The sequence below is a fragment of the Ictalurus furcatus genome, chromosome 22 (genome assembly GCF_023375685.1).
Source record: "Ictalurus furcatus strain D&B chromosome 22, Billie_1.0, whole genome shotgun sequence".
Classification (NCBI taxonomy): Eukaryota; Metazoa; Chordata; class Actinopteri; order Siluriformes; family Ictaluridae; genus Ictalurus; species Ictalurus furcatus.
In genome coordinates this window covers 4,481,880-4,498,625 of record NC_071276.1, presented here as the reverse complement: position 1 = coordinate 4,498,625, position 16,746 = coordinate 4,481,880, and the positions used below count along the sequence as shown (strand labels likewise).

General features: G+C 39.2%; 1 protein-coding gene across 1 annotated transcript in view; it reads left to right on the top strand.

The window, feature by feature from the left end:
- Positions 1 to 14,603, top strand: part of trpm6 (transient receptor potential cation channel, subfamily M, member 6) — a 38,711-nt gene extending 24,108 nt beyond the window's left edge. Inside the window, exons 23-40 of the mRNA XM_053653766.1 lie at positions 283 to 457; positions 1,178 to 1,292; positions 1,835 to 2,028; positions 4,192 to 4,324; positions 6,467 to 7,332; positions 8,700 to 8,776; positions 8,891 to 8,999; positions 9,114 to 9,160; positions 9,369 to 9,433; positions 9,599 to 9,624; positions 9,730 to 9,780; positions 9,907 to 9,972; positions 10,226 to 10,515; positions 11,510 to 11,592; positions 11,799 to 12,004; positions 12,106 to 12,157; positions 12,998 to 13,107; positions 13,761 to 14,603. Of these exons, the coding sequence (XP_053509741.1) occupies positions 283 to 457; positions 1,178 to 1,292; positions 1,835 to 2,028; positions 4,192 to 4,324; positions 6,467 to 7,332; positions 8,700 to 8,776; positions 8,891 to 8,999; positions 9,114 to 9,160; positions 9,369 to 9,433; positions 9,599 to 9,624; positions 9,730 to 9,780; positions 9,907 to 9,972; positions 10,226 to 10,515; positions 11,510 to 11,592; positions 11,799 to 12,004; positions 12,106 to 12,157; positions 12,998 to 13,107; positions 13,761 to 13,822 (2,727 nt within the window). The 3' untranslated portion in view covers positions 13,823 to 14,603. The remainder of the gene's footprint in view (positions 1 to 282; positions 458 to 1,177; positions 1,293 to 1,834; positions 2,029 to 4,191; positions 4,325 to 6,466; positions 7,333 to 8,699; positions 8,777 to 8,890; positions 9,000 to 9,113; positions 9,161 to 9,368; positions 9,434 to 9,598; positions 9,625 to 9,729; positions 9,781 to 9,906; positions 9,973 to 10,225; positions 10,516 to 11,509; positions 11,593 to 11,798; positions 12,005 to 12,105; positions 12,158 to 12,997; positions 13,108 to 13,760) is intronic.
- Positions 14,604 to 16,746: the final 2,143 nt, after the last annotated feature.

The following is a 16,746-nucleotide window of genomic DNA, read 5'->3' as shown; positions in this document are numbered from 1 at the left end:
TATCAGTATGGGCAAGTACCAACAATCGTACTTTTATCTGTACCTCCCATGAAAAAACTGAGTGAATTTTTTTTTTTAGTATGGTCAGGTTTTCTTTCATGCAATAGCTTTTGCGTTCTTCTTGCAGCTATGGTAAGGCAGTTATGTTGTAGCAGAATAAGAATTTGATTCACTGTAGATGACATTTATTAGTGTGCATGAACTGAACTGGGTAAATTGTTCATTTACATGCACATGTAAATTTCACTGATGTGTGTATTTGTGCGTGTGGGGATGTTACAGATGAAGAACATGTTCTACATTGTAGTCATCATGGGCATTGTGCTGGTGAGTTTCGGCACACCTCGGTGGGCCATCCTAAAGCCACATGAGGAACCATCCTGGAACCTGCTGAAGGATGTGCTCTTCCAGCCCTACTTCATGATGTTTGGGGAGGTCTATGCTACTGAAATTAATCGTGGGTACCAGAAATAAAGACATACTTGCTGTGAGAGAAATAAAGAAGGACATACATACATACATACATACATACATACGTACGTACGTACAGACTGACTCACTCACTGACTGACAGACTGACTCACTCACTGACTGACTGACTGACTGAATGACTCACTGACTGACTGACTGACTGACTGACTGACTCACTCACTGACTGACTGACTCGCTGACTGACTGACTGACTGACTGACTCACTAACTGACTCACTGAACCACTGACTCACTGAGTCACTGACTGACTCACTCACTGACCGACTGACTGACTCACTTACTCAGCTGGTTGGAGCCTACACCTCTTCAAAGCCATGGGCAATATCATCAGTCGATCCCAAGCCTACTTTGAAGCACGTTCTGTTTAAACACAGTGACATTCATTAATTTATTCATTAATATTATTTAATATAGACATTATTTAGGGATTTCTAAATTTTTCACTATTATATATAAATTAAGAGATGCCCACTGACAGTATGTTAGAGACATCTAGGTAATCAAGCTTTGCTGTATTGTGTGTCATGTAGTAGAATTCATTATGGACATAGCAAGGATCACATTTTTTTTTGCATGTGTTTACAGATTGATTCCATCATCATGAAAAGTGAAATGGATGATTTTTCTGAGGTGGCAGGACTGAATTGACTGTGTTACCCTGGTTTTTATTGTTTTGTTTTTTACAGCCTGTGAAGAAGATCCAGAATGTCCTCCCGGTTCATTCCTCAACCCACCGCTGCAGGCCGTCTACCTGTTCATGCAGTACATCATCATGGTCAACCTCCTTATCGCCTTCTACAAGTATGCACCAGTTTTACATACAGTGGCTTGCAGAAGCAACCCAAACCCCCCAGCCCCCCCCGGAATTTATCAGACTTGTCTGAATAACAAATGATAAGTACACGCATTCGTCTTGTCAGTATTTTTTACTGAAAACTCATCTTCTCTTACAGTGAATAGTCAAAATTAATTATTGGTCAGCAAGTATTTCAATGAAAATACAAAACTGATGGAAAAAAAAAGAAAAAAAAAATGCTGCTTGCGAAAGTATTCAATCCCCCAGGTTTTCTTGCCTTAACTTCAAGTTCAAGTGGCTTTATTCTCATTTCAACCATATACAGGTGCATCTCAAAAAATTAGAATATCATGGAAAAGTCCCCCCCCCCCAGTTTAATTTAAAAAGTGGAACTTTCATATATTCTAGATTCATTACGCACAAAGTGAATATTTCAAGCCTAATTGATCTAAATTAGCCAGATTTTAGTATTTTATCTTTGTCAGATTTGGACTGAAAATGTTGAAACACACCGGTCATCTCTTTGTGTATGTTTTTCACCCCACAGTCATGTTTATGTCCACATGAAGAACATATCCAACCAGCTGTGGAGGTATAACCGCTACCATTACATCATGACCTTTCACAAAAAGCCGTTCCTGCCTCCGCCTTTGATCATCCTGAGCCAAATGGCCTTGTGTGTGAATGCAGTCTGGCAGAAACATAGACGGACATCCGCAAATGACAGAGGCTCTGGCCTTAGTGAGTGTGTGTGTGTGTGTGTGTGTGTGCATGTTTGTATATCTTGCAAATGTCCCCACAAGGATAGGAATATCTGACAGTTTTGACCTTGTAGGCTGGTCCCCATGAGGAAAACTAAAAGTCCCAGAGGGTTTCTTTTGGTTACAGAGGTTCAATTCAATTCAATTCAGTTTTATTTGTATAGCGCTTTTTACAATAGACATTGTCTCAAAGCAGCTTTACAGAAATATCAACACAGTATACAGATATTAAAGGTGTGAATTTATCCCAACTGAGCAAGCCACTGAGTGGCGACGGTGGCAAGGAAAAACTCTCTAAGATGTTTTAAGAGGAAGAAACCTTGAGAGGAACCCGACTCAGAAGGGAACCCATCCTCATCTGGGTAACAACAGTTGGTGTGAAAAAGTTCATTATGGATTTATATGAAGTCTGTATGGCCTTAGGAGCAGCCGTAGTCCCAGCAGTCTGGAATTAGAGAAGATTTGAGCTCCATCCAGAGGCAGAAAGGATCTGGATCTCTAGTATCTCCATAAATTCGTGTGGGGCTCGGCAAAAGGAGAGAGGGAGAAAAAAGATTATTATGACTGCGAAGTAGTAGAACAGAATCTAGTCAGGGTAGGCTTGACTAAACAAATACGTTTTAAGCCTAGACTTAAACACTGAGACTGTGTCTGAGTCCCGAACACTAATTGGAAGACTGTTCCATAACAGTGGGGCTCTATAAGCGAAGGCTCTTCCCCCTGCTGTAGCCTTCACTATTCGAGGTACCGTCAAATAGCCTGCATCTTTTGATCTAAGTAGGCGTGGCGGATCATATAAAACCAAAAGGTCGCTTAGATATTGTGGCGCGAGACCGTTTAGTGCTTTATAGGTTAATAAAAGTATTTTATAGTTAATGCGAGATTTTACTGGGAGCCAATGCAATACTGATAATATCGGGGTGATATGGTCGTATCTTCTAGTTCTAGTTAGGACTCTAGCAGCTGCATTCTGGACTAACTGGAGTTTGTTTATGCTCCTACTGGAACATCCAGACAGTAAGGCATTACAGTAATCTAATCTAGAGGTGACGAATGCATGAACTAGTATTTCCGCATCATGTAGTGACAATATGTTTCTTATTTTAGAAATATTTCTGAGATGAAAGAAGACTATCCTAGTAATATAATCTACGTGAGCATCAAATGATAGGCTGGAGTCAATAATCACTCCAAGGTCTTTAACTGCTGCACATGATGAAACAGAAAGTCCATCCAGAGTAACCATGTGATCAGAAAGATTACTTCTAGCTACACGTGGGCCTAATAAAAGTATTTCTGTTTTATCAGAATTAAGTAGAAGGAAGTTAGTTAACATCCAACGTCTAATGTCCTTTACACAATCCTCAACTTTACTAAGCTTCTGTCTGTCCTCTGGCTTCGCTGAAACATACAACTGTGTATCATCAGCATAACAGTAGAAGATAATTCCATGTTTACGAATAATTTGACCTAGGGGTAGCATATATAAAGTAAAGAGCAGTGGGCCTAAAACAGAACCCTGTGGAACTCCAAAAGTAACCTCAGTACGCATGGAGAAATCACCATTTACATCTACGAACTGATAACGATCGGTCAGATAAGACCTGAGCCAGGAGAGGACTGTTCCCTTAATACCAACAACATTTTCTAATCTATCAAGGAGAATAGTGTGATCTATAGTATCAAAAGCTGCACTAAGGTCGAGTAACACAAGCAGCGAGACACAACCCTGATCGTAGGTCAGTAGAAGGTCATTTACTACTTTAACTAACGCGGTCTCTGTGCTATGATGAGGTCTAAATCCTGACTGATACATTTCATGAATGTTATTCCTATCTAAGTACGAGCATAACTGCTTTGCTACAACCTTTTCTAAAATCTTAGAGATGAAGGGGAGATTAAGGTTAGACTTAGATTTAGTTGTAACACAGCATTAATTAGCTGCTTTAGTCATTTTTTTTGAGTAGAAGGTCCTCATAAAGATTGTAAGACAAACATACCATTAAGCTTGTTAGAGTGCATTGGTGCTCATTTTATAGTAGCCATATCACAAATATGAACAGACTGATCCTTTAAATGTGCCTAATGAGCTTTTTACATTATCCACTCTTATACCTATTGAATATCTCTCTCTCTCTTCCAGAACTGTTCTTGGCTCCTGATGATCTGAAGAAGCTACTTGAATTTGAGGAAAGATGCGTGGCTGGCTATTTCCGTGACAAACACGAGAGCCGGCACTGCAGCCAGCTCAACCGGATCCGCCTTGCTGCCGACAAGTGCGTTTCCCCCCGAGCCGTCAGCACCAACTTGACACAATTCAGTTATTTACCTTAAACATATAGACGTATTTTTACTTAAAACATTTACGTGTCAAAGCGGTAGGTGACCTACAGAGGACCCAGGACAGGATCTGTGACCTCTGGGTTAGAGTCTCAGCTTAGAGAGCTGTAGGTCAATGATAATGTGGCAAGCTACTGTAGCTAAAAGCTTTAAAAAGAAAAAAAAAGTTCATCAGTGTTTGCGTGAACCACATAGATGATATATAATGTCCCTTCACATGGTCAAATTTGGACCTTTTCAACTATACAGTATAAAGTTATGAAAAATAATTGTGTTTTAGATACGTACAAAAGGAAACATAGATTAGGAGATCTAGCAAAGTCTACCAAATCTGATCACCCCCAAAGTCACATTTAAGTTTACAGAAAGATGCCCAGACTCCCTTTACATTTATAAACATTACAGAATTCAAATTTCTAAGAATTATTGAAGTTTAATCTCTTTATGCTAATATTTGTGGGGAAATAATCGCTGATTTCTTCTCTAGCTGCGTTTACATGGACAACAATAATCCACTCTTAATCCGATTAAGACCATACTCCAATTAAGAAACTACCATGTAAACAGCAATTTTTACTTACCTTAATCTAATTAAGGTCATAATCGAAGTAAGCAATAATCTAATTAAGACAGGTGGAGTACTCCTGTTTTAGTCGCATTATGGACGTGTAGTAGTGACATGTAAACACCTTAATCACATTATGAATGTTGTGTGGGAGTTTATACCGCATTTTGCGACAGGACACGATCACACACGGCAGTTTTACGTTTTACGGCGAACAAGAGAGTTCGGCTGTGTCCCAAATCGCGTACTTTCCTACTATAGGCCTGTAGTGGGGAAAAATACATGTATCTCGGCTATATAGACGGTAACTACGCGATTTGGGACACACCCACCGCTTCAAGCAGTTGTTTATTAGCACGTATAGCATGACAAATAATTAAGTGCACTTAAAGCGTTCGTAAAAAAAATAAATAAAAACACCCAAAACTGTATACGGTACCATAACGAAGACGAACTGTATGTTGATACGTGAAATTCTGGAGGGACGTCGGACGGCGTGGCGCGGTGACGTAATGACGCAGGCTGTTAATCTAATTATGTTCTAAAACATGTAAAACGGGAACATGACAGGAGTATCCTAAAAGCGACTCATGTGAACACCTTAATCACATTATTATCTTACTCAGAGTAAGGTTAATAATTAGATTACTGCTGTCCATGTAAACATAGTCACTGTCTTCTGTTTTGCTGATTAATATTAATTTAATAGTATCTTTTGGTAACACTACACTACCTCGACCTCACCTTGAACCTACAATCACAGACTTGGTGATTCATTTATGCTCAATAATTTACATAACTAGGTTTTTACAAAGCATTTATTCCACATTATCACAACTAATAATGCATTTATTAGTCATTTTTCACATAACAGATCCCTTAATTCATCCTAAATAAACCGCTTACAAGTGTCTAATTTGGGCTGTATTGAACAAAGAACAAGACCTCAACTAACCCTTAACATTTGTCCCTTAAAATAAAGTGTTACCTGTCTTCTTACTACAAGTAGGTAATTTAAAGATTTTAAAACTTCATGTGCTGTCATCTGTACAGACCATGTAAGCGCTCTTCTCTGTTTTCATTATGATGTGATGGCACAGTAGCATTGCGGACAATTTAACAGCCGGAATCTGATTCTAATCTGAATTGATTGTGTTTATGCCCACATGAGAGCAATTCACTTCTGGGAGCACTGAGTTTGCGCACTTCCTTTTTCCATGGTATACACTGTGCTCACAAGTCGAGGTGCAATTCATGGCACCTTGCGCTCACTTTTAAATCACCACGCTAGTCATGCTCAAGTCAGTTGCCCTCGCACTCTGTATTAAAGATACTGTTTAAACGTTATAACATCTTAAACAAAACTCTAGCAGCACATGGCAACCTACATAAATGGAGCTAAATAAAATGTATGTTACTATATCTGTTGGCATTGGTATCGACAAGTACCAAAAACATATACTCATACTTTTCTTTGAGAAAAAAAAAGGTTGTGTATGTGTGTGTCCATCAGGGCAGAGGAGATGATGGGTACATTAGCCGAAGTATCTGAGAAGGTCCAGTTCATCCAGGAGAGCCTGCAGACACTGGACGCTCATCTCGGCCAGCTGCAGGACCTGTCTGCTCTTGCTGTGGACACCCTTAACCTCCTTTCGGCATCTGAAAACAGGCAGCAGGAAACTGTCCACCTTTGTCCCAGCCCCCGAATCGCAGCTATGTCCTATTCGCAGCTATCTTCCATTGGTGGGAATGTTGCTTCGAGCCACATCCCTCCATCGCAGAAGGCTTATTGCAGCAATCCACCCTCCCTGTTGCGTGGCCTTGCCCATGGCAAGTCGTGCAACTCTTTAGAGCTTCCATCAGGGGGCACGGGCAGCTTTTTTGACAGCAAGCTCAAGTGGGTGCTGGGAAATTTGGAGGTGGAGCACAGCGGTCCAAGACAGAGACTTGGCGGAGACTCGTCCGTAGGATTCCGTCTCTCGCATGGATCTCTGTCAAATTTGTGGTCAGACCTGCATGAATCACCTGGGCAGTCATGTGCCAGCTCTCTCACCACAGTCTGGGATCATGAGCCACATCATCTGCCCAGCCAGGAGGAGTCCATGGAGGAGGAGGAGGAAGAGGACGAGGATGACGATGTGTTTATTGACACTAGACCTAAGAAGAACAGTGTGCTGGGCATTGTGAATCCAGCTTTCTGTGGTGATAGTGAATTAGCCATGCCAAAACAAGGCCATTTTGGCAGGAAGTTTATTTTAGAGAGAGACCTGGGACATAGCCGCTCACTCTCTGCTAGTGCGGAGACGTTGGCCACGCCCACAAAAAGGCACAGTGTTCCAGGAGAACCCATACCACCACATCCAGGCCAGAAGGACAGAGGTATTGTGTCTTTATTTGACATTATAAAGGTCTTTAGAATTCTACAGTCTGTTAAAAAAAAAACCTGACCTGTTGTTCATTAACAAATAAAAGAAGTCATTGTTTACAAATTGCTGAATTCTGGGTGGTCATAGCGCCACACCACTCTGTCGCAGATTATTCTTTACGATATTATATGTGAGGATCCATGTGAAGAAGTTTAATAGTGGAATTACAATGGTTCATGTTCAACATTCCATCCATCCATCCATTTTCTGTACTACTTATCCTACATGAGGTTGGCACCTTTCCCAGGGATGAAGCGGGGGACATACTAGATGGGGTGTCAGCCCATCATAAGGCACAATCACACATCACGCACAATTTGGAAACGCCAATCAGTCTACAATGTATGTCTTTGGACTCAGGGAGTGAACTGGAGTACCTGGTGGAAACCCCTGAAGCACGGAGAGAACATGCAAGCTCCACACACACAGGGCGGAGGCGGGAATCGAACCCCCAAAGCCAGAGGTGCGAAGCAAATGTGTTAACCACTAAGTCACTGTGCCCCAACCCCCCAGTCATCATTACAAAATCCATCATTAGACTTAGGTAGACAAATACAGCATTTTTAATCCAAAGGCAAGAGCGCATATACAACAAAGACATGCAAGTCCAATAAAATTCTCACAGGACCACGACTCAGAAGTCATGCAGTAATTTGATAACAGACAGTAACATATTTAAAGCTATGAGTTGAATTGTAAAGGTATGATCATGACAACACAACAGGTGTTTAGTTTTGGTGATTGGCACCTGGCCAGAATTTTGAGGTGTGGTAGTTCAAGTCAAGTAAAGTGAGTGTTCCATTTATTGTCTTGCTAACTGACACGCTAAACTCATTTTAAACAGATTCATTTTAAGGTTGACTCTTAGTATTCAAAGCCTGGAATCAGTGAATCGACTCTTTTGGGGACAAGCTTCGACGTGAACCCAAAAGCAGGATGGCGACTTGATACTCGAGAGATATTAAAAATATACTGTATATTGTGTATGCTAAGAAACATTATGCTACCACAGAAACACTGCGTAATGCACATGCTTCGATTAGTCTCATAGACTAATCAATAATTCCAGACCACGTTTCATTGTCATACATATTACTAACGTTTTGGCCAAAGTATCAAGAAATAATGTTTTATGATAGACCAACAGTGTAGTTTTCTTTGTTTCTGCCATTTTCATCAAATGCATTTGTAGTCTATGTGACGTGAAGTAGCGCTGTACAGCATGATTCATAAGCAGTCCAGCTAATCGAAAATGGAATTTGTTGCCAAATACTGAAGTAGTTTATGTTTATTTAAGTTTATTTATCTTGTCACTGACAGATCTCTATAAAATCTTCGAAAGAAAGCGATCGTTTAGCCGGAAGTGTGTCAAAATCAAAGAAGGAGAAGCAACCGATGTAAGAAAAGCCATTTTTAAAAAATGATATATACTGTATATATTTATATATCTGTGCCTTAAACCACTTTATTTCCATACCATCATAAACTGTGCCGTAACGTTGGCTACACAGGTGAGAAGATTGGAAAGGGATTCGAGCCGGCGGAGCAGACGGAAAGGGAAGGGAATGGCTGGACGTAAATTCCGATCATCTGGCAGTCTTAGTCATCTTTCTCAGCTCAGTACGTTCATTACTTATTTATATCTACAGTAGTATAATGCAAAACCAGAACGAATGCAGTGACCTTGAGTCATGCAGTCATTTTATTTTAAAATGTCATTGTGTTCATTTTTAGATTTCGATCACGTGGATTTCTTACAGAAATCATTCACTTTGGGTCAGGTGAGATTTAAAAATAAACTTTTTTTTTAGCATATCCTGCTTAATATTTGTGGTGAACACGAACAATGATATTCACACTCCCACTTGGACAAAGACACTTTTTATCAGAAGGATGCTGAAATAAGGGAAGGGATTTTAATTAGTTGACGTTAATTATGTTTTTATTAGTTGACATTTTAATAACTGATGATAAGATTATCTCCACCAGAACACAAGAAGCCCCAGCCAGTCAGTATCGAACAGCTGGGCGCGCTCAGTCAGCCGTCGTTCCTCGTAAGTCGCGCATCACAAAAATGCACACACACTATTACTCACATTACTGCTGTGTGTTTTTTTTTTCATATTACATTTTTTACACGTTGAAATTTTGATTTAATCTTCAATCAGACCTAATTGATCTTACTAAAATGTATATAATTGTTTGTGTGTGTTGTGCAGAGTACAGAGCTGGGTAGCAGTTGAACGTAAGTATTCATCTTTAGAATTATTATTTCAATAATCATAGTGTTTGAAAGTCACATCCTCTTTGTCTTTGTTCCGATTTGCTGAACTGTCTGCTGCTGTTTCAGCTCGAACTTCTGTGTTCAAGTCAACGGAAGATTTGGACCCACATTACTCGGGCAAGTTTGGCTCGGCTTACGCCGTATTTATTTTTCCATGCCTGGCTGTCAGTTAAAAGAGGCCCTCTGTGACTCATGGTCTTAGTATGTGATCTAGACTGACTTTTGTTTGCTATGATTTTGCAGCTATGGAAAGGAACAACCTGATGAGATTGGCACACACGATACCATTCACACCGGTGTCCCTGCTGGGTGAGTTACACGATACTGTTTACCCGAGAAAATGCACTGATCTGTTATTGGACTTTATATTCAACCACAGCACTGTTGTTTTCTTCAATTTGATTGGTCTGTTTGTTGTTGTTTTTTAAAAAAAATAAAAAATCGGTCTCACTAGTGGATTCAAACGATTAAATTCTTTTAAGAGAATCTTCACCGTGCTCCTTAAGTCCTTCATTCTTTGGTAGGTATTAACGTTGAATTGGTATCTTTCCTGGCTGTCTAGGAGGAGAGGAGGTGTACATCTACGCTCTGGAGGAGTCGGAACCGGACTCCATGCTCTCCAGCACCTCCTCGTGGTGTAAGAGAGGTCATGCGTCTGTGGTGCAGCCCGTGTCGGACCAGGGAGCGCTGGATGGTGGGCTACGCAATGCTCAGTGGGTGCTGTGCACCTGGGCCGAGGAAGACGTGCTCAGACCCGGCTGTGTGTACGTGGTCAAGTCCTTCCGTGAAGAGGTGGTGCACACGTGGCAGACCGAGTTCCCCAACAACACCGCCCTTCATCTCTGCTTAAGGGTAACAACAACTGTTCAGATTATGATGTATTATCCATATTATTCATTATTATCCATCCATCATGTCATATGACACATGTTTCTGACAGTTCTATGTACTGCCCTGAGTTTAAAAAAACAAACAAAAAAACTTCCCTTAGTTTAATGTTTCCTCTTCAAAAAAAAAAGTTGTTACCTAAGAATGTGTGTGATTGTGGCATTATTAGTTTAATTCGGTCCCATTATATTCTCATTTTCTGTTCTATTCTGCCGTAATGTATTCTTAAGTTTTATATTCATTTTATATTTCTCTTTCTATTTTATTGTATTCTGTCATATTCTATTCTATTCTATTCTAATAAAATGTTCTATTCAAATTTGTCATATTCTACTTTGTCGTATTCCCTTCTATTCTCTTATAATGTATTCTATTATTGTCATAATTACCTATTTTATTCTGCCATTCTCTCTTCTATTCTATGCCTGTATTTTAGTCTATTCTGTCTTAATGTATGCTATTTTGGCATATTCTGTTCTATTCTGTTCATAATGTATGGTGTTCTATTCTGTCATGTTCCCCTCTATTCTTTTGTATTCTATTATATTGTCATAATTATCTATTCTATTCTGACATTCTATAATATTCTGCCATGTAATATTCTATACTGTGATAATGCTTTCTGTTTTATTCTGTAATAATGTATTCTCTTCGGTGATTATATTTTCTGTCATAATATATTCTATTCTATTCTATATTTTATTCTATATATATATATTTTTATCCACAATGTCTCTTGCTCTGTTCTGTTCTGTTATGTTGTGTTTTATACTATTCTAGTCTTCTAGTCTATTCTATATTGTACGGTCCTGTTATGTTTTCCTGTTTCTGTCCATAATGCAGTCTGTTTTATTCTGATCTGTCATTCAGTTCTGTTATGCTCTGCTCGTTTGTATTCTATTGTTTCATTATGCATTTTATATTGTTTTGTATTCTATCTCGTGCTCTATTCTTTTAGGAAATCCAGCAGCAGAGAGCAGCCCAAAAGCTCACGCAGGTCTTCAATCAAGTCAAGCCCAGATCTATTGCTCATTCGCCCAGGTTAGTTAAAACACTGCAGGAGTATGCATGTGTGGGTGCTTATAGAGTCCATATGTAAATAAAAACGTGCCTTCATTTAAATAATATAAAAAATAAATAACAAGTAATCTTATTGACTAATAGCCAAGGATTTTATTTTATTTTTTAAAGAGGCTTTATACTGAAATAATGACACTTTGTGTGCACGTATGTGTGTGTGTATTTAGGTTTCTGGATGTGTCCCTGCTATTCTGGCAGTCTAAAGGCCAGTGGCTTACCATCGAGAAGAGTATGAGCGGTGACTACATGAAGTACAACAATAAAACAGGAGAAGAAATCACACCCTCTTGTGGCCCGGAAGAGACAGTGTTGGCTTTCTCACACTGGACTTACGAGTATACAGGCAGAGAGCTGCTGGTACTTGACTTGCAAGGTCTATATATTGTCTTTATTTATATGTACTTGTCTCTATATACACAATTCCTGTCATGATGTTAAACATGAATGTTCTATTAATGCTTTGGCTTTGCTCAGGTGTGGGGATGGAGCTGACAGAGCCCTCTGTGATCAGAGCGGTCGATAAAAGGTTAGTTTTCCGAGAAGAGATATTGTGCAACTTAAGTAGAATATGCTACGCAGACGTTCATTTTTAGCCATCTTTCAATATTTAACCAATCAGCTCACACAACTACAGGGTGTCCGAAAAGTCAACTTTTAAAAGAAAGTTAATAACGATTGTTTATAACCGCTATGCCATAAGTGAGAACAGGAAATAAACTGACACACAGATGTTCCACGACATTAAATGTAACTATAAATGAATAGATAGCATGTCATTTTCCTGTCAGTTGGGCTGAGGCACAAAATAAGGGTTCTTTTGACCAATGTGAAACAAGAAGAGAGCAAACAGAAACCAGGTATCAACATCTGATTCCAAAACCAATAAGGACTTGGCGAAAGGCATAAATCACAAAAGGAAAGGCAGCGTCATACACAAGAAGGCTTTCCGGAACAACAAGGGTGCAGAACATATATGAATGAGAGGCAAAAACACTGTAAAGCTTCAGCCAAAGCTCTAGGCCAGGGGTGTCCAATCTTATCTGGAAAGTACCGGTGCTTGGTTGGAATGAAAACCTGCACCCACAGCCCTTTGCGGATAAGATTGGGCACCCCTGCTCCAGGCCATGTGCTTTTATATTGTGCAAACAGGAATTGGGTAAAGAGGACATAGCTAGAGCTCTGGTGATGGTGCCCTCTGGTGGTTTGGATGGGAACTGTCCGGCCTGGGTGTTAAATTTAATCAAATTGCCATGGAAGCACATGCTGTTAAAGAAAAATAATCCAGTTTCTTTCTTATCTGTAGCCTTCAGCTGAAATCTGATTTTCTTGTGTGTATGGTGGATAAGTATGATGGTTGTTTTTGTAGCTCATTCAGGGATTTGCCGTTTGGCTCAACCATTTTGGATGAGGACGCAGTCCGGAGCTTTGTACACAAACATACCTGCAACTCGTGCTGCGAGAAACTTGGACTTACAGGTGAGCACTTGTTCTCTCTCTCTCTCTCTCTCTCTCTCTCTCTCGCTCACTCAGCCGGTGTGTCTGAACTACTGAACTAGTGTCATGTAGTGAATAATACAACAGCAAACTCCGAATCAAACAAGTATAAAACTTCATTTTGTTAAACCAGAAGGTGAGAAAACAACAACAACAACAACAACAACAACAACATAAAAAAAGAAAAGCTTAATGAGCTGGAAATCATTGCATCAGCATGACTACAAAAGCACGCAACGTGGAGGCGGGGCTTCCAATGTTTGGCATGTTGAGAGCTGTCTTTGATTACATATTTAATAGCCCTTTGTGCGTTCACTTTGATTAGATATTAATCGTTCTCTCAAAGATGAGACGAGTCGACAGTCTCGTATCGAGAGAGCGCTCTTTTCAGAAGTGCGGGAGACAAAAACAAATAAACACACACAAAAAAAATCCAGAGTACTTTTTCAGCGGTTCATACATGCTTTTTTTTCTTTTCTTTTCAAGAAGCACACTGAATCAAAACAAATTATTCATTATAAATCTTTGTATTGGATCTCATATATTGTCATTCATTTATTCATGCCTATTATGTTTTGTGTGTGTGTGTGTGTGTGTGTGTGTGTGTGTGTGTGTGTGTGTGTTTGGCTCATCAGATATGCGGAACAGCAGCAATCATCACAAGCCAGTCTCTGAAGAGTATATCAGCACAGTTTGACCTTTGCCCCAGACTTCTTTTTTTTTTCTTTCTTTTAACCATAATGCGAAGAAACACAAAGCACTCCATGTCATATTGTTCATGCCCCCTTTTTTTTTTTTACACAAACTCTGACTTCGGCCATGTGTTCATTACTCATATGAAAGCTTGAAGGACTCTGTTAATATCAACGGGAAAGATTTGTACAAATATCCTACAACGTTGTGGCAGTCTAGATTTTCTAAAACATTTCATGAGTGTACAGAAACAGAAACTGCACATAAACTGTTGATTTGAGGAGCCAATATTGCTTTTCTGTTAAAAAACTTAAAAGTTATCAGTAATAAGCTGATGATATGATCATCTGATCCATCTGCATTTCTAAACATTAACCGATGCTCTGTGTCTGCATGATTTTACGTATTGCTATGCTGCTACATGATTGGCTGATCGGATAAGTGCATGCATGAGCGGACGTGCAGGTGTTCCTATTAAAGTGGCCAGTAAGTGTGTATACCCTTAATAGTGTGAATACAAAACACAAGGAAATATCAACAACGTTCATGGTTTAAGCTTGAATAAAAACGAGCCAGAGGTTGTGTCCATAAAATTGTCTTTAATTCTTTTCCCCCACAAAGAAATGTCTACAAAAGCGATAAAATATCCTTTAACAAAAGTCCTTTTGCCTGCTATGTACAACTCGGAGGAGACAATTCAAGAGCTCGATTACATTTGCACACATTTTATTCCACAAAGCTGTGGTTAAACCCCATAAAACACACACATTCACACAATCGGTCATTTTGCACTCAAATGCTTCACACTTCTTATTTTCATACACACACACACACACACACACACTTGGCAAGTTACCCTGTTCCTCCTGCCCTCACCCGTCCCTGTGTCTTTGCAGCCTTGTGTCACCAAGGCTGCGTCATTCGAAATGACAAACCGTTTGTCGTCTTTTGAATTCCCCGCTTTGATTGGTCCCCAAGTAAATGATGCATTCTTTATATTTACTCCTTAAGCGCCATTTAGCTTCATTGCACCCCAGCTATGGCACGTCAAGAGAAGAAAAAAAAAAATACAAATGAGCAGCACTTTCTAATTCATAAATTGATCACTGATTTTAAAACAAACACAAAAGAGATGTTTTCTGATGCAGGATGTTGCACGTCCAGGGGTGTACAAACATATATATGAACGTGTAACATGTTTCTTCATGTTGGGGCATCTGTAGTGTGCAGTGACAGAAAAAAAAGTTGTTATGGGCAAATATCACATTGAAAGGTGATTACAACTGTAAAAAAAAAACACCACAGTTGCTTTGATTTGTGCTGAAACAATTCCGAGTACTTTCCAAAAGTCCATGTCCAAGAACTGTTTATATTTCAAATACGTTATTAAATAAACAAACTGTTATTCAAGAGTACATTATTTAAACTTGAAGATTTAGCTAGTTTAGCATGTGTCATGCAATTCAAATTAGTGCAATGCTAGCTGGCGTCATCTCAACAAATAACATGAGTTCAAATGAGAAAATAATGTGATGTGATGTTATGTTATCAATTCTGGTCCATCCGAATACGCAGTCATTGGTCGGTTAGTAATCAGATTAACGTGCTACAGAGACCAAGTTATGTGTAATGTTGTGGAACGTTCTAGATCCAGTTATATGTTATAGCAGACTCTCTCTCTCTTTCTCTCGCTCGAACTGAATAATAATATTTTTAAAAATGCAGCTTTATCTCTGACTTATACAAAGCATTAAAACTGGAGACTCCTTCCATAAACACCAATCAAGTCCGTGTGCAGCCGGGAATAACGTCACAGCTACTCGAGACTTCAACAACGCCGCAGTATACATTTCTATAAAAATTACGTTAGTAAAGATTCTCAGCAGTTTTAACACAGAAACAGGGACAAACGCATTGAAAATAATAATAATAAAAATGAACATCTGATATTGACTGGATATTAATAAGAAAAACGACGGCTATAATGAATATTCAGGCAGCCTGATTTTGATGGCTTAAGTATGATAAAATAGAAACAGTTCTTAGTAGCACGCTTATGACTTTTGGTTCCTGTAGTACACTACGCTTCATTTTAGTCGTTAAAGTATGTAGGATTATCGAAGAAGAACAAACAAAACTGCCTTGTTTGAGGCTTTTAAGTCCTTCATAAAACTATTTAAGTGCCTGTTAGGTTCTTCAGTTCAGATGAAAATGCATATATATATGTGTGTGACGATAGACTGAACAGGGTAATATGTATTCAATCGTATTATATAACATCCACAACAACACCCCACCCCAACCCCCGACCCCTGACCCCAACAGTATCACGCTATCAAACACAAAAGCCCAACCGTTTTTTTCTTCTTCTTCTTCTTCCCCCCGTTCCATTGCCATGAAACAGCATGCAAGGATATCCGAACAACAGGCTAGGACTTAATATAATATCAAAATCAGGATAATAACAAAATAAAAATAATCTTACAATGCAAATGGGACAGAAAGTCAGTGTCCGGTTATTGCTACAGTTACCTAAAACAGTGTTAAACAGTTCTCTTACAGTGTGACTGCTCCTAAACCGTGAAAAAAAAAAAACACCTTCATCGCCTTCTTCATTTACTGAGCGTCGAAATGGATCTGGAGCTTATTCATCATAATCATACACTCTATAAATAAACTAACTTACATAGAGATCATAGGAAAAGCATAATAATAATAATAATAATAATAATAATAATAATTACAGCATTCTTTTTTTTCAACCTCTCTTTTCTGTTTCAAGTGCTTTCATCATTTTTATCAGTATTTACAGGCTTCTGGGCCTTTCACGAGTAGGGCCTAATAATTTTGAGTATTTAACCTGTCAGCAGTATGCATGCACACACACACACACACACACACGCACACATGCCAAAACCTTGTCTGGGT